This window comes from Oryzias latipes, chromosome 10 (assembly GCF_053564925.1).
Source record: "Oryzias latipes strain Hd-rR chromosome 10, Olatipes_Hd-rR_3.1".
In the NCBI taxonomy this organism is placed as follows: Eukaryota; Metazoa; Chordata; class Actinopteri; order Beloniformes; family Adrianichthyidae; genus Oryzias; species Oryzias latipes.
This window is the reverse complement of record NC_136246.1, coordinates 10,035,722-10,058,090: the sequence shown is the minus strand read 5'-3', so window position 1 is coordinate 10,058,090 and position 22,369 is coordinate 10,035,722. Positions and strand designations below refer to the sequence as shown.

Below are 22,369 nucleotides of genomic sequence, written 5' to 3'. Positions count from 1 at the left end.
AAATATGAGATGAATGAAGTTTGCACATAAAACCAGAAACATTTATTTAATGGTGCGAGGGTTGAAATTAAATGAGCTGAAAATATCATTTGGTCTACTATTTCTTGTACCTGGCTGCTACTTAACCTTATCTGGCGAAGGGCGGAATAACAGAGATGAACTGAATTAAAAGAGAAAATGATAAAAAGCTTTTTCTTTTACTTCAGTCACAAGCAGACAAGCTGGAATGTTGAAGGTAGCCAACTGATTTTTCATGGATCATAAAATGGATTGAGGATGAAAAAAGACATGAGCGGTCAGATGTCATCGGGTGGGATTAGCAAAGCAGTATTTTTTTCTAAACGATCATATTTCAGATACAGATTATGTATGGAATGTTCTCTACTCACGAAAGAAGACACACCGGCAAAAAAATAAATCAGTTTTTCTTTTCTTATTACAATCCCACTCGTCTTTTTTATATGTCTACAGCAAAAAAATAAAACGTCTTTGTACAGTTTAAACACAAGACAAATGTAAGTACATTATGTTGATATGACAATCCCACCACATATTATCAGGATAAGTGGAAGGCATGTACTGATGCTGCACTGGTTCACAACAATGTTTTCTAACTTGACTGACCCTAAAGGAATGAGAACTTGGTCATCTGCATTTGATCATGTTCTCAAAAAAGGGCCAACTCTGGAAGTCCTATGGAGTTGTCCTTTTCAAAAGAAAAGAAAAGGATTGATCCAACCCAACTGGTAGAATTCTACCTGATGACACATGAACATTAGAGAAGCAATAATTTTAAATTAAATTTATGAGGGAGAAATAAAGCAGGCTTACAATGCTGCAGCATGCAGACTTTAAAGGCGTCTGCGTTACTGAAGTATTTATTATGATGACAAGTACTTTAATTGAGACACAGACACGCTAAACCAAGGCCAAGAGACGTTTAAACTTCCTAAGTCTAAGGTTTCAGCTATAAACTGCTAATATGAAGTAAGATATTAAAAATTAAAGATTATCATACCAGCCTTTAATTTACACTTAAATGAAAAAATAAACTCTTTGAGACACAGAATGATTAAACGCACGAGTTAAAATCCTTCACATGACTGGGACAGAGCTTAAGTTGATCGTCTATAGATCAAAACATCTGAACTCCAGCAGTGCTGAAAGGAAGCACTTAGACTCTTGGTTACAGCTCCGAGGCAGCTATCTGCACCAGCTCTGCTATCAGTCAAATACCATCGAAGCGTGTGCACACCATCAAACCCATGCTGGAGAGAGTAGAACTGCACAGCTCTCAGGGCCTGGCGTACATGCCGGCTTCAGGAAAACCACATCAACATTGGGGGAAAAACTGCTTTAACTTCTGTTTCGGAGAAAGCAAATGCAAAAAGAATCAACTGGAAATCAAGTATGGATTGGAAGACTTTACCACAGAAATAACAAAAGCCATCTTCTTGTGAGAAAATAACTGTAAATTGAGCAGATAGGAAGTCCAAATCCTGTTTTCCAGTGAATTCTACATGAACTTCCATTCATCACACACGTCAAAATTCTACCAGCTCATCCAGGAGATGCATTAAAAGGCTGTGAACACGGAAACTTAACAAAAAAAAATTTCTGTCCTTAAAGACCTATTCAAATTATGCCTTATAAAAGTGTTCCCAGTGGTCTTTTAATTATGATTATCCTGTTTTTGACCAAAATCAATAAACCTGTATCGTTTTCTAGGACATCATTTCTGCAGAGCAGCAGGAGTTCATCAGAAATTTGCCTCAGAATTGTCGGCAGGGCTGTTGGGGAAAAGCCACGCTGCCTGCTTTTCCATCACCCGTAACTGAGAACTCTCTGTTTACACGCACTTCTATTAGCTTAGAGCCCCTTACATCTCCAACCTAACATTTTCGGTGCAACAGAAATGGTGAGCAATATTGGAGCTATTAAGCCGTCTAGTTTTGACCCAGATTCCAGCTCAGACGAGGAAAACAAAGGCGTTCATGGATCTAGTCGTCTACAAGTAGATGCATCAAAATGGAGCAGAGCAGGGAGCTTGTGGCCCAGCCAGTGTCATTTCTGCACCACAAGTGCAATCTTTTTCAAAATGGCATTTTTTCATCTACTCCTGATTCACAATGATTTAAATAAAATACCCTGCAATTCCATTTTTAGCTTTATTTTCCTAATCTACAGTATGTCCTCCAGGATCAGAAAAATGCCACAATAACATGTTAAAGACAACAAAAACGCAATTTAAAAAAAAATTGAAAATGATCTCAATTAACAGGTAATGTGGAGGGGAAAACCTATTTGTCTTTCACATCTGGTTTATAGTAGAACACCTCTTTTCCATGATACTCACCTCAATAATGTAGAGAACAATGTTCTTGTAGAAGCAGTACAGGATGCACTTGGCCACGCGGTTGTAATTCCAGGCTCCATGGACAAGCAGCAGATTCTTCAAGTATTTGAACTGTGTGGGAGAGAGAACATGGAGGGAAACGACATGATGAATGAAGAGCGCATGCACGAGTACAGAGGGCTGGGAAATTATTACTGATAATCGGAGATCAGCGTTGAAACATTAAAGCAGTAAAAGGAACTTAAGGTTAAAGAACATTTATTTCTTTAAATTCCTGCAGAGCAGCTAAGGAATAATGAGGTACTTTGGTCATATCGCTCCCCCAACACATTCCAGAAATGTCCCTGCACAGACTGTGGAGCCAACATCTCAGCTACTGCAATTAAAGAGGGTTTGTACTGTATTATACCATGGTCAATTCTGATTGGCTGCTGGGCGTGGATTAAAAAGGGATAATCCACAGAGATAATGCACACCTAAAAATGAAGTTCTGGTCACGAATCTCAAATGTTCTGTATCACTTTGCTGGCTTCTTAAAAACTAACTTTAGCTTCATCCTCCGGACAAAAACAAGCGGTAAGAGGTGAACTACCTCTCTGAGTTGATGTTTATTTAACCCATCGAGATGATCAGCATATATATAACTTTACTTTGACGCTGCAATTGAGGTCGGTGCTGGCTCAGTGGTGGGTTGTCATGTTACGCACTTCATGGAAGCAACCATCCTCCGCTTCATGACGGAAAATTTCTGAAATTTCGCACTTTGTCGGCCATTATCTCCTACATAATAGACTGTACAGGGGCTTCAAAATTATGATTTTATTTAGGGTAGCTTCTAAAATTCATTTTTCTGTCTGATCTCTGTAATAAAATCTAAAGACAAATCCTTTTATAGAAACGTCAGAAATGTTCTTCGAGAATCTGAGATAAGAATCAACACTGTTCCACTTTTTTTTTTTTTAGACATTATGTAAGTTATATTTGTGTAGAACTGGGTCCAACATTTTAAACTGTTTATTAGATATTGAGGCTACGCTGAAAAAAAGCCTCTCGACTAAAATGCACAAATAAAATTTGTTTGATTTATTTAGCTGTTCTTTTGTGGGTAAAGGCAGGGATTTGTTTGCAGCCAAACTTTACGTCACCCTAAAAAGTTAGTCCCTGCTTCAAAATTCTTTTAGCATTTATTTTTGGCTATAACGGTTTTGTTTTAAGGTCCCACTCCAATCATCTTCTGATCTATTTTAAAAGCGTTCCAAGTGGTCTTTTAATTATGATTATGCTGTTTTTTCAGTAAAAATCAAAAGACCTGTGTCGTTTTCCAGAACATAACTACTTCAGAGTGGCAGCTGTTAATTAAAAATTCCCCTCTGAGTTGTGGGAGAGACAATTGGTGCTCCCTGCTTCACTCCCCTGGACTGAAGCAGGTACCGCCATTTTTTATTCTTTACATAACAAATACAGTCTTTTTTAAACTGCATTTTTTCGTCTGCTCCGGATTGCCAACAATTTGAAAAAATAAATACTCAGAAATGTAACTTTGAGCTTAATTTTCTCCACCCTCAGAAAAATGCCTCAAAAACACGGTAAAAGCACCAAAAATGCAATTTTTTAGATGCACTTAAAAGTTCCATATTGATATCTTATTTTGAAATGCCTCGTGGAAATGATCAGGACAACAGGTCTAGAACAGGATCTGGAGATGCAAGCTGCAAGGTTTTTGGTGAGGCACCTCTTTTTGTATCTTTTGCAATACTTTATTGAGATATAATAGAGAGAACAACAGTGTAGAGTGATGGCTTCTGGGCACTCATCAATAGCTTCTTTCTCTTCTCACTCAATACAAAGCAAGAGCACAAAATGGATTAAACAAATCTGGACAAAAGAAGAAAAATTAAAATAAAAACTGACGAACATGAAAGTTTTCCCTGTATAAATAGATTTGCAGGTTTTGAGGAGTTCTACTATGTTTTGTGAGAAAAACAGTATATATTTGATTGGAAAGCTTGCTCATATTTAGCCTCAGCTCAGAGGACTGGGCCCATGTTGTGTTATCCTGGATTGGGTAGATCAAACATATGTTAAAACAGAGCAAAGCTGGTGATGGACAGACTGCAGACGCGGCTTGTCCTGAAGCCTCTTAACTCCACACTTACTGCAGCAGATAACAGTTCTTATGGATGAAATCACACAAACTGGCAACTTAAGAGACCTGCAACAAGGAATTCATCTGACACCCATCATCACATCACCACACTACAAGCACAGGGTAAGAAAGAAAGGGACGTGATTGAAACAACTTTTTGCAGTAGCCTCAAATACAATTTTTGAAAGAATGTCGTGGCTCTTCACAGAATTGGAAAAGCTAAGAAGAAAGCGTGCCGCAGCTTTCCCATACTCTGAAGCCTTTCGGCTGTAACAGAGACAGGACGCAGAGAGCTTTGTGTTGTTTAACGCAGCAATGAACGGGAACTGCATGCTTTTGTTGGAAGAAACATATCGCATATCGACGCAGAGTTTCAGACTAACTGGTTACTAGGATCTAAATCCATGTTTTAGTAACAGTTTGCCCCAGTCCGTTTGTGAACAGTGATGTTGGGAGTCAGGTGTCACCAGGTGCTTGTTTTACAGGTGTAACACCACTTCACTGTGTAAGCCCAGGCTCTCCCTGACAAATGAACCATTGTTACCTCAGAACAATGTGCCAAGCTATCAACTGCACATCATTCCTCTAAAAGGACAGTGACAGGAGGGACGCTGCTGTGCTGCACCGAGTACAGTGCACAGTGAAGTTTGTGAAAATGTCACTTTAAATCAAGTCTAACTGAAGTGTTGAAAAATATATGTTGGCCCCACATCCAATTGAAAAAGTTACTTATTTCAAATTGCCTCTGGAAAAGTCTGTACTTAGCCACAAATGAGTGCGACTGGGCCCTCACGCTCACCTGTGCAATGGAGTAGTCAGAGGAGTTTGCGGCCTGCAGACCTTCGTTCCCAGAGATTCCCACACCGACATGAGCCGTTTGGATCATTCCCACATCGTTGGCACCATCACCGATGGCGAGCGTGATCACCTTCACCTGCTTCTTTACCATCTCAACCACCTCTGATTTCTGGAGAGGAGAGACTCTGAAAAAGATTAGAAACTGTCAAAACGAACGCACAGCTTATCCAAAACTAAATCCATCAAAAGAGCCTAGTGTTAAAGCTCTTTCAGCTTTCATTTGAAATCTTTAAAGTTAATTGACATCCAATGACTTTTTAAAAATATTCAGATTATAGCAGTTTAATACAAAAAAAGATTGGGCATTGCAAGTCACGAGATTTTTACTTCTTGATATTACAAACCGAATCCCAGAGAAGCGTAGTCTTTTTTTTTTTTTTTGCCTGAATTGAGTAAAACTTAAAGACTTTCAAATTAAATACAAATATATTTTAAAGAATGATTTCATGATGTTGAATCTCTTTTTTCAGATCAGTCTTTCAGATGTCTGAGCGACTACCCACAAAGTTACTCTGTCTACCCATGGAACACTGTCTTTTTGGATCATTTTTACACAGGACTATATCATTGCTAGCTGTGGACATTTTCCAGAACTTTTTAGTATTATCACTGACACAGTCATTGTAATGGACAGTGCAGCATCGCTTTAGGGCAGGGCTGCTGAACTCCAGGACGAGGATCCTGCTTGTTTTTGTTTTATTTTGTTTTAGAAACCCAGCCCTTCCTGCTATCTTGTTCAGGTGTGTTTGGCCGATAAGAAGCTAAAATGGTAAGCTAATTGGAAAACATGTGAGACACAAGTTCCCTAAGCCTGGACTTGGACCCAACACCAATCTTTAGGTATGTTCACCTGTGCATAGATTACTTCAGTTTTACTGAATCTATAGAGGATATTCTGAACTGTAGCTGCTGAGATTTAAAAAAGGCTTTATAGTTGAATAAATATATTCATGTTTTACATTATTTGACTATTTTTCTACCCACTTTTTTTTTGTAACCCCTTTACTTCTCAGAAGATGCCTTCAAAACATCATTTTTAAATGTAGTCAAATGATAGTTCAACATCTCTTGCTGTCTAATATTCTTGGACTATTAAGCTTTTTATGCAGCTTGTTGCCCTATCCAGCTCCTGTGACCTGAAGCAGACATCACAATTGAAATGAGTTCATTTGGTGGATGGAGGTGCAAAAATGTTCATTTCAAACATCTATTATCCAAGTCCTGATGGAATAAAAATGTTTTCTCGCCGTATTTAAACGTTGATTTAGTTTTTATTCTATGTAACTCATTAGGCATTTGAGGCTTGGATTTTAATTCTCCAGCAATGGTAAGGTGGTGCTCAGCCTTGATGTAGTTGATGATTGTAAAACAGAAATAAATGAAGCTGGTTGACACAACAACATTGACAAGACTTCCAAGTATGTCTGCAAGCTACCACTCTTATTTTGAAGTCTCACTTTGAGAAATCTTAATTAAAAAATACATTTTCTAATTTATATTGTAGACTTTCTGTCTGAAAGCAAAGCTGACAACACCAGTCCTTGTTTTTCATGGCAGTTGTGTTAAAAGCTGCATATCTGTCCTTAGTTGTTAGGCTTTCAACGTTTGAAGTTTAGGATTCCTCTGTAATGTTTTGGTGTAGTTTAGAGTCCACAGATGAAAAAAAAAGAAAAAAAACTAATGCAGATCTTAGTATGGAGTACTGTCATGGCACATCAAGCCCTGCATTTGTTGTGAAAATGTGCTGCCTAAAGCTCTGTCAGGGTTGCTAAACTTAGAGGCACTTTCTAAAGTTTATGTAGTTTGGGCAGGTCACCAGAATACTTTCATAATGTTTAAACTTTCCATTTTAATTTTTTAGGTTGATACTTGAAAGCTGGGAGTGTAGCAGAGTTTTCATTTCTTCTTCACCCTGTTATTTTGGCAGAAATTTCTGACATTCAGGTAATTTTACAATAAATTCAAAGCTTTTGGTGAGACAGCACAGGCTCAAGATCGACTGCTTGACTTTTGGACTTTTGTCAAACGGGGTTTTTTACGACAATTTGTTATTACATTTTAAAAATCTATCAGTAGCCACACGTGTCCTTGAATGCCCTCCTTGTTCTTGTCTGTTGTGTCTCACGTTTAGTTGATTGCTTTGAGAATAAATCCTACCTGCAGCATATCACAGCTTTACAGGACAAGGCCAGATCCAGGAAGTACTGGCGCACTCCGAAGGTAAGAGCATATTTAAGAGTTTTCCCATCAATTATGAGAGCAAAATCATTGTCCTTGTAGAGAGCATCTCCCAGCATTCCACAGTGGTAGCTCAGCGTTTCCCTTGTTACCTGTTTAAAAAAAAAACACACACACATTTTGCTTAGATCTGCAGTAAACGTTTCCCGAGTCTTAAGATTAAGAAAATTTGATTGATAAAGAAATATGTGCTTGTCCAGGCAAACTGGCTTACAGAAGCTTGTTTCCGATGATAAACACACAGAAAGTGTAATGACAAAACTTAAAAGGTGTAAATGAGCAGCAAAAAAGAAAAAAATCAAACTAAACAAAAACACCAACAATTATTTGTTTTGTGTCCTCTTGGTGTCTGCAGACGTCTTGGAGATTTCTCAATACTGACAGATGTATAAAACCCATCATTCCAAACTCAGCAAACCAAAATCCACAAAAAGTGTCCAACTTGTAGAAGAAATACTTTTTGATGTAAGATTTTGTTAAAGGTTAAAGCTTTCACAATAACTTCTCTGCAGATCAGGAATATTTTTTTTCTGCATAGTCTGACTTAAACCTGACTTGTCTGCATATTCTATGAATATGGGGGGACAAACTAGACTACAGGTCTAAGTCATGGACTTGAGCACAACCCCTTTTCCCTTTTTGACCACCACATCATACACCAGTAAGCCTTCAGGCTGCAGGCCTTGAGGCGGCGGACAGCTTTAAGCACCTGGGTGCTCATTTTAGCACTACAGTTGTTGTTCACCTTTCGACATATCCCTTCATAGGTCGCCATGTCCTGTACAAGAAGAACAAAGGTTCCCACCACCTTCTGAGGAGACTGAGGTCCTTTGGAGTGTGCAAGTCCCTCTTATAGACTTTCTACAACTCTGTGGTAACCTCGGCTATACACTCCGCTTAGCTCTGCAGGGGAGTAGGCAGCACAGACAGAGACCGAAAGAGACTGAACAAGCTAGTAAAGAGGACCAGCTCTATTCTGGGATTTCCATTAGACCATTGAGGAGGAGGGCGGGATGACATCCATCTTGGACAAAACCTCTAATCCATGTCATCAGACGGTGGAGATGCTGAGCAGCATAAAGCAAACTGTGTAAGAAGGAGCGACACTACAGGTCTATTATTCCAGCTGTTAGACTGTACAATGAAACAGTCTCACTACAAATGCAAAATAATAGTTTAGTGTTGATAATATATTCACTCCACAACTGTTTTCTGGTGCTGGTATTTTTTCAATGTATGTACATTATTAGTAATTATAGATTTTGTTTAACTTTTGGCCTCTAAAATTTTGCACATTTTTAAATTTCTGTTTTTTGCGACTTCCTGTTTGTCCACAAAGTTCTAACAATTGAATTTCCCCACTGAGGGATCGATAAACGCAGTCTCATAATTTTTCCTAATTTTCTTAGCCAAAGTCTGCATGTTTGTGGTGAAGTTGCTTTGCTTGGTCACATAAATTCTGCACAGAAAACCTGAGTAATGTCTAGTGGAAACGGCTTCATCTGGTAAAAAACACAAACAACTTTTCATATCTGTCAAAATAATATGTTAAAACATTTTGAATTTAGTTCTGTTTTAAAAAGAAGGGCAAAGTTTATAGAACAGCCGTACCAAAGCAATTCTTAAAGTTTCCTTAAGTCTTCTTCTTTCTTCTTTCTCTTTCGGCTTTTCCCATCAGGGGTCGCCACAGCGAATCATCCTTTTCCACCTCACTCTATCATGGACATCTTCTACCCTAACATTAGCCAACTTCATGTCCTCTGTTAAGACATCCATGTATCTCCTCTTTGGCCGTCCTCTCGCCCTCCTGCCAGGCAGCTCCATCTCCAACATCCTTCTACCAATATATCCACTATCCCTCCTCTGAACATGTCCAAACCATCTCAGTCTGGCTTCTCTGACTTTGTCCCTAACACAGGCAACATGAGCCGTCCCTCTGATGTACTCGTTCCTTATCCTGTCTAACCTGGTCACTCCTAAGGAGAACCTCAACATCTTCATCTCCGCTACCTCCATCTCAGCCTCTTGTCTCTGTCTCACTGCTACCGTCTCTAACCCATAGAGCAGAGCTGGTCTCACCACTGTCTTGTACACCTTTCCTTTGAGTCTTGCTGGCACTCTTCTGTCACACAACACTCCTGACACTTTCCTCCACCCGCTCCAACCTGCCTGCACTCGCCTCTTCACCTCTTTTCCACACTCCCCATCACACTGAACTGTTGACCCCAAGTACTTAAACTCCTGCACCTTCTTCACCTCAGCCCCCTGTAACCTAACGCTTCTACCTTGATCCCTCTCGTTCAGACACATGTATTCTGTCTTACTACGACTGACCTTCATGCCTCTTCTTTCCAGAGCAAACCTCCACCTCTCTAGCTGTTCCTCCACCTGCTCTCTACTCTCACTGCAAATTACAATGTCATCCGCAAACATCATTGTCCAGGGAGATTCCTGTCTTACCTCGTCTGTCAGCCTGTCCATCAGCATAGCAAACAAAAAAGGACTCAAAGCTGATCCTTGGTGTAGTCCCACCTCCACCTTGAACTCCTCTGTCTGACCTACAGCACATCTCACCACCGTCATACTTCTCTCATACATGTCCTGAACTACTCTGACATACTTCTCTGCCACTCCAGACGACCTCATACAGTACCACAGCTCCTCCCTCGGCACCCTGTCATACGCCTTCTCTAAATCTACGAACACACAATGCAGCTCCTTCTGACCTTCTCTGTACTTTTCCATCAACATTCTCAAAGCAAAAATGGCATCAGTGGTGCTCTTACGGGGCATGAAACCATACTGCTGCTCACAAATCTCCACCTTCTTCCTAAGCCTGGCTTCCACTACTCTTTCCCACAGCTTCATTGTGTGGCTCATCAATGAAGCTGTGGGAAAGAGTAGTGGAAGCCAGGCTTAGGAAGAAGGTGGAGATTTGTGAGCAGCAGTATGGTTTCATGCCCTGCTCACAAATCTCCAAGTTTCCTTAAAGTTTCCTTAAGTGTTGCACCTAAAAAAACAAAAATCTGCTTTTATGGTACTAGATATCTTTGTTTTATGTTTTATAACATAAAAAATACCTAAACATAATTTTAATCCTAAACTAAACTGGATAAAAATCCATCCTTCCATCCATTTTCTTAATGTCTTTTGGGGTCATGGCGGTGCCAAAGCCTGTCCCCGCTACTGCTGGGCGAAGGCAGGGTACAGCCTGGAAAGGTCACCAGCCTATTGCAGGCCTACCTGGATCTAAATACTTTATCTTTTAAAAGGTTTCATAGAAATACAAAAAACTGTAAACTTTTGCATAAGGTCCCAAACTGCAGGTCCTAACATTATATACGTCACACTTCATTTTTGTTATAATAGGATGCTGGTCAAGAATGCAGTTGAACGACTTACTTTAACAAAATGAAAAGTATTAAGAAACCTTTTACAAAGTTCTAAACAGCCCTGTGCATTCAGGCTTAATTGATAAAAAAGAAAATAAAAGAGGATGAACGTAGAACACAGTGACATCTTCAAGCAGCAGAAACCATAAAAAAACTTTCATATAAAAAAGCCGGGAGGAGTTTGGCTTAGTGTGGAGGTCAGATATGTCAAGGCCCTGTGAGTGTACCACAGGGACCATTCAATGAAGGCTTGGCATAACAAAACTCTGAAACCCCAGCTTAAAGGAAATATTTGGAGAGAGGGGCTTTATGTTTCACAAAGTAGGAGAAGGAGAGTGAGAAATGTGCACAGAGAGATGATGGATTAACACGAGAGAGAAACACAGTGAGAAGGATCCAAGCGGAGAGCAGCTGCGAGGACTTAACCATTCCTGATGGGGTCAGTAAAACAGCATGAGATGCTGAACACGGGTAGGCAAGTGTGTATTTGGGTCAGAGTAATCACAGGTTGTAATATTTACTTTCTAATCCAACTGCTCTCTAGCAGATTGGAGAGATTACATCTCAGGGCTTTCCTGCTGCATGTGTAAACTCTTGTGTAGTGCATCCCTGAGAGAGATTTACCTTTGTTTGGGACACCACCAATTCATCACTCTGTGATAAGCAAAGTTTACAATCTCTCAGGGTAGAAACGGTCATTTCCCCCCTAATTTCCAGCAAGGAATTTCAGCCCTAATGCAGAGTCTCCTCTTAAAGCCTCTTTGTTATGACTATAATGACCAGTTCAGCTTATGTGGTGAGCTGGTGTTTGGTTTTGTAATGGGAACGAAGTGTCCATTCAGAAATGTACAAGAGCTTTCCATACAGGGTGAAGTCTATTGTTGATGTTGGCACTGACAGAGCCAACACAATGTGATGCTCGTGACGTGGAATCTGGAGATTTGTATCAGTGCAGTGTTATCATCTGACTATGAGGCACCAAACAGGAGACAATTTTGTTTAATGTAAAAGACATACTTTTGACCACAAATGAATGGTTACGGGTATAACGTTTTAAATTGAATGTGTTCCCAAACCAGCTTTTTATTAGAAAAAAACAAGCAATTTGTGGTTCTAAACTCAGGGGATTGAAACGACCTAGTAAAGAAGTTTGACAAATTTCAACATAAGAGCAAAAAACATGCAAGTTTAAGGCCTAAAAAGCCAAATGAGGGCAGCCCATCAATGCAACATAAGACTGCAAAACCACACAGAAAAAAGTAAATTCCCTTTAGAGGTTAATTAAAAGCATCACACAATAAATCATCACTAAATTTATTGGATTAATGAAGGTCATCTCTTTAAGTTGGTCTTGATAGACCAAACAAAGTCACCGACATTAATCATTTAGAGTTATAAGTAAACACTTTGGTTACTCTAGGATCATTTATAAATGGCTCAACCTAAAGAGGCTTTGAGTGGCTTGTAGACCCCAAATATGTTCATCAACACTGACCTTATTAGGGGAGTAGAAGTTTGGTTTTAGATCAAATTAAGACAAGAATGCATTTGGAGAAATGTAGTCTAGTCCCCTCAAAGCAGATGATTGTGAAAAAGTTCAAACACGTGATTTCTGTCATACTATGGTGCCCGACTGAACCCAGATCAGGTGGAATACATCAAGTTTGGTCACGTTCTGTGATGTTTTCCAACTGTTCAGCATCTCAGTGGTTTCAACTGCAAGTATAATAAATAGTATTTAAATGCAATGAGTTCTGGCAAGGTTCCTCTAAACCCATTAAACCTTCAATAGTTGGTCAGTGTGATCAAGTTTGAAGCAAAATACAAAAAAACATGGTTTGCTAACACTGTCTGCAATATTGTACTATTTTTAAACACTCAAATCAATCATGAATTTTTATTTTATTATATTTGTAACTTTTTTTTCTTAATGCCCAATTTTCTGGCTTAAATAAATATTTAAATTAAAAATAAAACCACATTTAAAAAATAAATAAGTAGGCATTTTAGTTTTAGAAAATAAGTTGTTAAACAAAATTGACAAAGTGAGAGCAAATACAGCTTGCTGGCACTTACAGTTGTGTATTGCTTTGGCTGAGACGCTGAACATGTTCGTTAAAGTTCACGTCATTGGGACTCATATGGGTGTGGCATATCAAAACTCATGGCTAGGGCTCTAACTTCAGTAATTTGTAGCTGGATGAACTTTAATTATGCTGTCAGGTAGACCCTCCCACAACCTGGACAGCCAAAATTTACAGTAATTTATAGCATGAGACTGGAAATTATGTTTTAAAAAAAACAGTGATTGGTATGTTGGGGGATCAAACTGTCATGAAACACATGCAGTGAGTGTCTTTTAGTTAGTTCTGGAAAGCAACATTTTGTTTTTAAACTGAGAACATCTTACTTGGAACTTACTGGGGAAAAAGGAGTTTAGCATTTAGAGGTGTAGAAAGATTAATTTCATTTAAACTTAATAACAATAACAATTAGTTGTTAGTAGGCTGCTAGTAAGTTCGAAGGTGGGGTAACTATGGTGCACCGGGGTTCTGTCCTCTTTTCTCATCTACTTCTACCCTTCCTCTCTTCTCTATTCTTGATCATTATTCATCATTTAGTTCTCCATGCCTCTGTTTGGTGCAGTGCGATTCATGTACTGTCCCTCTTTAGTGGGAAAGAGGGACAGTGGGAAAGCATTGTCCATCTGGTCAGAGTGCTTCCAGATTCCAGTTGGCTTATCTGTGCTCCTGTGCCTGACCAAGTACCTCGTCTCTGGCTCGCCTCTACTACTGCTTCTACACTTGGCTGTGGATCCTGTCTCTGGCTCGTCTCTGCTCTGTACCTGGCCGTGTACCTTGTCTCTGCTCCTGCTCCTACACCTGGCTGTGGATCCTCTCCCAGCTCGACTCGTGCCCCCGACTGTCCCCCCAACTCCATCTGGATGAAGCTCGTCTGCTGGACTTAATAAGTAGTTGTAGAGTTTGATAAGTTAATTCTTCTCTAAGAGTTCTGGTAAATCGCCTGTCCGTCCTGGGGGAGGATCCCTCCTTCATGTGGACAACCCTGAGGTTTCTTAGTATTTTCCGGGATCAGTTTTTTTAATTAGGAGCTTTTCCTTACCGCGAAGGGTGTCTACGAACAGGGATGTCCAGTTTAGCTTAGTCTGTATAGTTAGTTCAATTTAGTATTTTCCTATTGAATTCTATGTATTTATGATCCTTTTGAGTTTATGTTTCACTTTTTTAATTACCGATACGAAGCCCAACTGTTGTTGTGAATTTGGGCTATACAAATAAAATTGAATTGAATTGAATTTATTCAGGATATTAACCACGGGACATGACCATTTATGGTCAACGTCAACACGTACATAATAAAACATATGATCAATAAAACATACTATGCACAGATGAATAAAATAAGCGACTATGATAACTTCTATCCAGAAATAATGAAGACCCTTTCCACTAAGTGTCTTTTCTGAAACTAAAGCCCTCAGAGCTGCTGGAGCTCACCGCGTGTCCTCAGTCTGTGGAGGGCTTTCTCCTCTTTGCGTATTAACAAACCGCCTTATGTAAGCATCTGTTCAACCACAGCAGAATGGGAGCTGACATTTCAAAGCGCTGGCCTATGTGTATTACGAATGTGCGGACCCCAAATTTTTTCCTCAGCTCCATTTATCACGCCTAACGACTGGCTGACAGAATGAAGGCCATCCGTCATCACCCAAAAAAACACAGCGCCCCATCCTCCAGCCCCTTAATCCACTTTTCGTCACCGTTTTCCCCTTTTCTTCCAGCGCACCAAACCCAGAGGAGTCTCGGGGTCTGCAATCCTGCGCTCGGTTTTCCCCACTGGAAATGCAGGGGCTCGCTCTTTTCCAACAAAGGAACAACAGAGCAGAGCCTCCTGCTAAAGAGCTCACAGACTTCCCTGCTGGGGTTCTTAATGGAGGTTAAACGTGGACTTTGGGATGTGGAGTGGCTTTATTCCCTGTAGTCTCACCATTTCCGTTTAAAGACAACTTTTCCCTCTTTTGAATACTTTGGGGCTTGAACAAAGCCTAGAAGGCCATTGTGATTTATGGCTACATTAATGCAAATAATTTACAGATCACCAAAAAAAAAAAAAAAAAAAAATCAGAGTACTTACATCCAGACTGTCTTCATTAATCACAAGCATGCCCATGTTCTTTGTCAGGAGTTTGCAGGAGTGACCTGGAAGAGGAAAGGAAAACCTCACTTTCTTAAGAAATTTCTTTAAATTTAGAGCAAAAGATTGAGTGAGTGAATAAATGAATAGCTTGATTGTCATTTAAACAATACAAGTATAGGTTAGATTGTTTCACATTTTTGACTGCACGCAAAAACGAGGAAAATATGAAATCAAATAAGCAGTGTGACATGTTTCCAGAATGGAAATGAAAAGGTTTCAGCTGAGCGCGGGTGTCAGGGCATGACGAATGAGTTTGGTTTGCAAGAGTTTGTTAGTTTCCTGTTATAACAGGCAGTTACAGCTCCGGGTTGCCCGACACGGCTCTCCAGGGAGAGCTCTCCTCAGCTCTTGGCTGGGACCGACACTCAGGGTCACCAGCAAGTGGGTAGAGGGAGCCTCTCATTGGGGAAAACAGAAATGTTTCATTAGCCAAAACTGAGGCCTTCAGTTGAGAGCTGCGGCTGTTTGAAACGGCTGCCATCTGACCGCATACATACTTGTGGGCTTCAACACTTTGCTTCTGTCTGGACAGAAATTTTAGCTTCATCAAGGGGGTTCCTGTGTTTTATGAATACACGGGTGGCATTTTGCTTAAGAAAAAGTGATACGATTATGGACCAAACGTGTAAAACCCCAGGGTTTAATGCAACAGCTTTGCGGAGGAAATCAGCAAAGTCCAGAGAGGCCACAAGTCTGGGAAATGGTTTTATTTTTACAGTACAAAAGCTCCAAACTTTTACTTCCCTCTGTTAATCAGATTCATCCACCAAACATACCTTTCACCACCTCAGACGGAAGTGGAGCTGGTTAGGTTTAAACACCAGACAAATTATGCATTTTGTGGTACAAGCACCAAATTTGCCATGATGGTATCTTAGGATCCCCACTTTCAGACAAGCACGTTTGTTATGAGAAACACTGAAATTTTAAAGATGGCAGCCATATAATTAATTGTTACAAACGTAGTCAGTCTATATTTGCCACAGTCTCTACAAGATGGACTGTTAATGCACAAAATGCTCTTTTCACTTAGGTGGTACCTACAGAATACAATTATTTTAACCGTATTTTCCACACTACAGGGCCAACCAGATTTTAAGGCGCAGCGTCACAGAATGGAACTGTAAGGCGCGTTAAACGACACAAAAGACAACGAGATATGTCGGTCAGACAGACATTGCTAATTGCGTTCACAGAAACACACTACACATTATCCATGCTAGCGCATTTACAGTACCTGCAACTCCCAACCTTGTTTGCAACATGTTAAAAAAGCAGAGTTGACACTCCTAAAAAAAACTTTACTGTGACAACACTAACTCCTAACCTTGTTAGTAACACATAAAAAGAACACAGTTTGACACCACTACATTAGCATATTTACAATAACACCCAACCTTATAATGGATTGGATTTATCTGCACTTTTCCAGATGCTCAATCCGCTTACATCGTGTCCATTATTCATTCACATACTTGGTGATGGTAAGCTACTGAAGGTGCCACAGCTGCCCTGGGGCAGACTGACAGGGCTGTGTATGAGCCTACGGCCCCTCTGACCGTCACCTTCATACACATTCACACACCAGTGGAGCCCCACTGAGGCAGGGAGGGTGAAGTGTCTTGCCCAAAGACACAATGACAGTTGACTGATCAAACCGCAGACCCCTCGATCATTGGCTAACCAGCTCAACTGCCTGAGCTACTGCCGTCCAGTGGAAAAAAAACAGACCAACATAGTGAGCGCAGTGTACCTCTCTAAACCGCTTTGACATCAGTAAACACAACCAGATTTAATTCATATATAAAACACTCCGGATTATAAGACGCACTGTTGTTTTGACAACAATGTGCCTTATATATGGTTCATTATAAATGTATTAAAATGTGGGATTTTCTCATGGCAAATATGCTTTTCTGAAACAGGAGTCCATCACCTACAATTATGCCAAATTTGGAGCTTATACCACGAACTGCATTATTATTTTTATTGAGGGATTCCAACACAGAACAAAAACATCCAAGACATCCTAGAACCCAGCAACCTTGAAGGTTATCCAGGTCATTTTAAGAAAAAGACTATGTTTTCATCTGCCTCAAGGGACTGCAATTTTAAGAGGGATGCTCACAAATTATATATATATATATATATATATATATATATATATATATATATATATATATATATATATATATATATATATATATATATATATATATATATATATATATATATATATATATATATATATATATATAAATTATATATAATTTGTGTTTGTAGTCCAAATCAAATGGAAAGTTTATTTTCATTACTAATACACTGAGAAGGCGTGAGTGTTGGGGATTCCTCCTACTCCCCTTTGGATCGTTATGTAGGTGGCCATCCAATTTGATTCATTGATCTAGATCGACAAATACCAGATCAAATCAAGGTTCTTACTATTTAATCTTAATGGGTCTAAACGTGTGTCTTTTTACTTTTACTTTACCCTTCCTGGTTAATTTTTACCAGTAAACAAAACTAAACATCACTGTTTTAGATCATTTAACAACAAAACCTGAAAATGTTCTCCACAGTTTTTCCATCCCCAAAGTTTTGCAGACTACAGCTCCAGTAGATAGATAGCAAAAAGATCGCAAATGAAGACACAGCAAGACCTTAAAGAAAGTATACCAACTAGAAAACACTCAGCTCTAAACTGACAACAGTGTTTCTAAATGAAATGTTTCATAGGTGCGTTCCTGTACGGCTTCTCACCATGCTAGCTAGCAGTCATGATTTTCTTAATATTCGTAATTTCAGATTCCTATAATAGTATTAAAATAGTCAACTATATTTAAAACAAAAGCATTTTTCAAAACCTATTTCAGTAAATTGAAGTACAGTCTCATTTTTTTTCCATCTATGAAAAATACTTTTACTTTGAAAATGAGAACTTCCACGAACACTTTACTTTGATTATTTCTTTACTTCCAATGACAGTGCATTTGGTTTGTTTAGTTTATTTACCAAAAAAACACAACATGATTCTGCAACTTTTAAACGATTATTACATTGTAAGGTGTATATATACTCCATTTATAAAGATTTCAAATCAGTGCTCTCGGACATTGCAAATATTCATACTCGTTTTTTTCTGGAACAGATCGCGAAAATCCAAGTGTTTGGATACTGGTTGACATAGGGATGCACTCTTTGATGAAGAACTTGTATGCAAGTATTTGTGTAGTGAGGAGAGTTGGTTGCTTTCTGCTCACATCTTACAAGTACAATCCTCAAGCATTAAATGCAGCTTAATGCTCCAAAGCTCTCATTTTCAGAGGAGATTCCAGACATTATGGTATAAAATACTTGGAGTTAAATGCATTTTGGGCCTAATTCATTGGGTTGTACACCCACAATGAATTAGATGAATTAGATTGTACCCACAATGTACACCCTTAATGAATTGAACCCACAGTAAAATCTAAAAAAAACAGATCTATCGTGTGTGTGGCTGCGTTCGGTAGTCTCGTCTGGCATGGTGCTTCATGCACCATTAACCTTGGCAGAGAGGATCAATTTTCAATGAGGAAAATAGTAAAAAACAAAGTCAATATGAAAGGGTTGAGTTCAGTTTCAGAGGTGAGGAAAAAGTTGGAGTGAGCAGCGCTGTCTGCTGAGAACTCACATCTGGGCACGCCGGGCACAAAGGGCTGATTCAGTCTGACCTCAGTGGTAGGTACAGCCACAAACGGACGTACTTGCATATCTATTTTTTTTTTCACTTATGCGTTTCCCGTTGGATCAAATCTGTTCTTACGGTTTTGAAACAAAACAAAATGATACCGAGTCATTTCAGGACATGGAAACCAAAGTCAAAGAAGTGACCTGCATCATTTATCGTCTTTTAGGAGATCTCATGGCTAAATCTCTGAGGAAGATCTTACATTTGCCAGAGGTGCCTGCTTGTGTACACATGCATGTTATTTATTTCATGTCTGTGCAGACTTGTCATTCATCATTCTGCAACAGATGCTTTCACTGAATGCGTGACAGAGCAACTCTCAGCTTGTCGGTAGCTTCTCATGCTGGGTGAAGAACGAGCACAGCACTGACTGAGCGAATTGTACGGTGGACATGCACAAACAAGACTTAAGTGTGCTGTGATACTACGACAGCACAAACGGCCATTGATGTTTTGAAGTATTTGACCTGGATCCTCTCAAGAGAACGTTTTAGAGAAACATCCAGCCTCTTCTGAAACAGGTTAGAGCAGTAAAAGGCATGGAAATGACAGACCGGATCATCAAAAGGGTTTGGTGGGGGTGGTTCTAGTTTTCCAAGCAGCATCCTGGTAACATAAAAATGTAACAATTATTACTCACCAATATTGATGGCTGTTTCTTGTTTATCACCGGTGAGAATCCAGATTTTAATGTCTGCTTTCATGAGAGTCTCAATGGTCTCAGGAACCTTATCTTGAAGCTTGTCCTCGATCGCTGTGGCCCCCAGAAGCTGCAGGTTCTGCCAAAGACAAAATCAGGAGTTAAAAAAGAAAGACAAAACAGACGAAGGCCTTTAAAACATCACGTGTCAGACAAAAATCTGAGTCGGCGTTGTGTCACTCAATTGCTTGTGTTTTTTCCCTTCATCACTTGCTTTTTGCAGACCACCAGGAAAAATCCACCACACGCTGGAGCAGTTTTGGATCACTGACTGCGTCCCTGTGTGTGTTTGTGTGCACGTCTTTAGACGTGCTTTATTTTCCCATACAGACAGACCCCAAAAATACAAGTTCATCTACAAATGCAGTAAACAGAAATCTGCAGAAAGGCAGGACTGTCTGTGCTTGTGGGCTGGTACGGGCTCATCACAGAGCCAAAGGTTTGACAAGATCCAGTTGCAGGGGGGAGACAGGAGGCAGCGGCAGAGGAAACGCAGGGGAAGTTCCTTAAGTTGCCATCTGAGCCTTGCTGCCTGTTCTGTAGCTTTGTGTAATCACTATGAACCCTGCAGTAGGTAAAGCAGAGCATGGTTAGGAACATAATATCCAAGTCCTGGTTTGTCATGCCAAGTACTGCACTATACTTAAAAAAAAGAGATTCATGTGGATTATAATAAGTACACCATAAATACTTAAGTCTGGTTTTTGACCTCAAAGCCACGAATCAACCATTACACCAATAAGCAGCTAAGTGTTGTGTGTTGGGTGAAGGTTAATCAAAATCTAAGAAGTTTTAGGGTTTCTTTAAAACTTCAACTATAAGATTATCGGTATTCTGTCACCAGTCACGCAACACCAGCCTTCCTAGATGATGCTCTCTCCACTGACTTGTGGTCAATCTGCTAGAACAGGGGTGGGCAAACTATGGCCCGCCCCCATGTTTGGTCTGGCCAACTGAACAATAACAGAGACCCAGGTTTTTGTATTTTTTAATCTGGCCACACGATCGAGACCCGCATAGAACGTGACATTTTATTCCACCGTTCTGCAGTCTGTGCCCCGGTCTGAATCCCTCTAAAAATCCCTGTCAAACAGAACAGTCGCAGTTCATCTTTCCCTCTTTCTTGTAGAGCGATTATGCTGCTTTTTTGTTTTGTTTTTTCCAAACAGCGCACCATGTTCTGTGTCCTGATTGGCTGAAAACCTTGTCAATCAGTCTCCTCTGTGCCATTTCTCTTCAGCTCTTCAGATCAACAAAAATCTTATATTGCGATCAGATCTTTGTTTTCATTCTAAGATCATGGACTTAATTACCATGAAGGTTTGAGAAAGGTGTTTGTAGTGTGTAGTGAGGAGTTTTATTTTGTGGATTTCAGCGATCACGGGTTATTTTTAGAACGTAACTCCTGAAATAAACGAGGGAACTCTGTTCTGGTGAAAAGGTAACGCAGATATACGCTTAGCTGCAGCAGAGGACAAAGAAATTTACTTTTTTTTATGTATCAGTATTTTTTTCCTGACTTTTTGTCTTTGAAAATAACAGCGAGAGTTATTTGGTCATTTTTTAAAATTTCATAAATAGTGTTGTTTATTTTATTAAAAGGATCATGAACGAATTAAGGAATGAAATTTTATTCATACAGCACTTTCAAACTCCCCAAGGATACCAAAGGGCTTCAAAATAAAAGAAAGACAAAAGAGGTTTAAAGTTTTAAAGAAAAAGAGTTATTGTGATCCTAACAAGAAAACGTTTGGGCCCCCGCTCTAGCATCCATGTGGTGTTGGAAGATTTCGTCGTTTTTCATTCTTCCGATCATTCAAACACCACATGAACGCAGCATTTCTCTAAGTTTTACAGGAGGTACATCAAGCCGCTGGTGCAATTGGCTCTAAATTGAGAACAAAAGTTTTAACCTAAAAACTCTAAAATGCTCTGTTTTCAAATATAAATTTCAATCCAGATGTTTTCATCCAGATTCCATGTCATTTCTTTCTCACTCCACAAATCTGCTCCTGGTCCGGCCCTTCTATTCAATTTCAAAACGAGTCAAAACGTTTGCCCACCCCTGTGCTAGAAGTTTTCTAAAAGTGCCATTTAAAGCTAAAAAGCTCCCATCTTGAAAGGAATAGTTTCTCATTAGTTGTGGTTAGACAAACTTCTCTCTCAAAGGCAGAAGTATTTAATAACCCAAATCATGTAAATATCTAACTTTTCTGACCTCTTGGGCTTTTAGTAGCTAGTAAAGAATCCATCAACTAGTGTAGAAAATGCTTTTTGTTAAAAATATTTAATTTGGTTTTATGTTTTTAATGTGTTTATGTTTGTTCTCCGTTTGTACAGCACTTTGGGTCTCCTTGGCTGCTGGTTGAAGCTGCTTTATAAATGAATAAAAGATGATGACGATGTATAAATTCAAGCTTTTCGAGGAAAAAGAAAAAGAAAGAGAAAGTCACTTTAGATACAAAGATGTAATTCACCTTATACTTAATTTGATATAGGAATAAGTGTGAGCTTTTCAAAAAGGAGATTATGTGAACCTTCAAATGAGGAATTATGTGACTATATTGCGCCCTCGTGTGGAGCTCCCGAAAACATTTTAGGTGTGGGTGGCCGTGAACTGTGGCAGCAGCAGTGTCACACTCTGCTCATTAAGCAACACGCTTTTCATTTTCCTCTCAGAGCCTTCGTGCTCACTTCATGATTGATTCCCTCCATTTGTTTTGGGCGGCCA

At 39.5% G+C, this 22,369-nt stretch overlaps 1 protein-coding gene across 5 annotated transcripts in view; it reads right to left on the bottom strand.

Moving 5' to 3' along the window:
- Positions 1–22,369, bottom strand: part of atp8a1 (ATPase phospholipid transporting 8A1) — a 121,810-nt gene that overhangs the window by 33,458 nt on the left and 65,983 nt on the right. For all 5 annotated transcript variants that reach the window (XM_023958984.2, XM_078953532.1, XM_023958985.2 and 2 more), the window contains 5 exons: positions 19,579–19,717; positions 15,146–15,210; positions 7,518–7,690; positions 5,302–5,485; positions 2,357–2,467 (listed from right to left, as the gene is read on the bottom strand). In XM_023958984.2, coding sequence (XP_023814752.1) covers positions 2,357–2,467; positions 5,302–5,485; positions 7,518–7,690; positions 15,146–15,210; positions 19,579–19,717 — 672 coding nt within the window. The remainder of the gene's footprint in view (positions 1–2,356; positions 2,468–5,301; positions 5,486–7,517; positions 7,691–15,145; positions 15,211–19,578; positions 19,718–22,369) is intronic.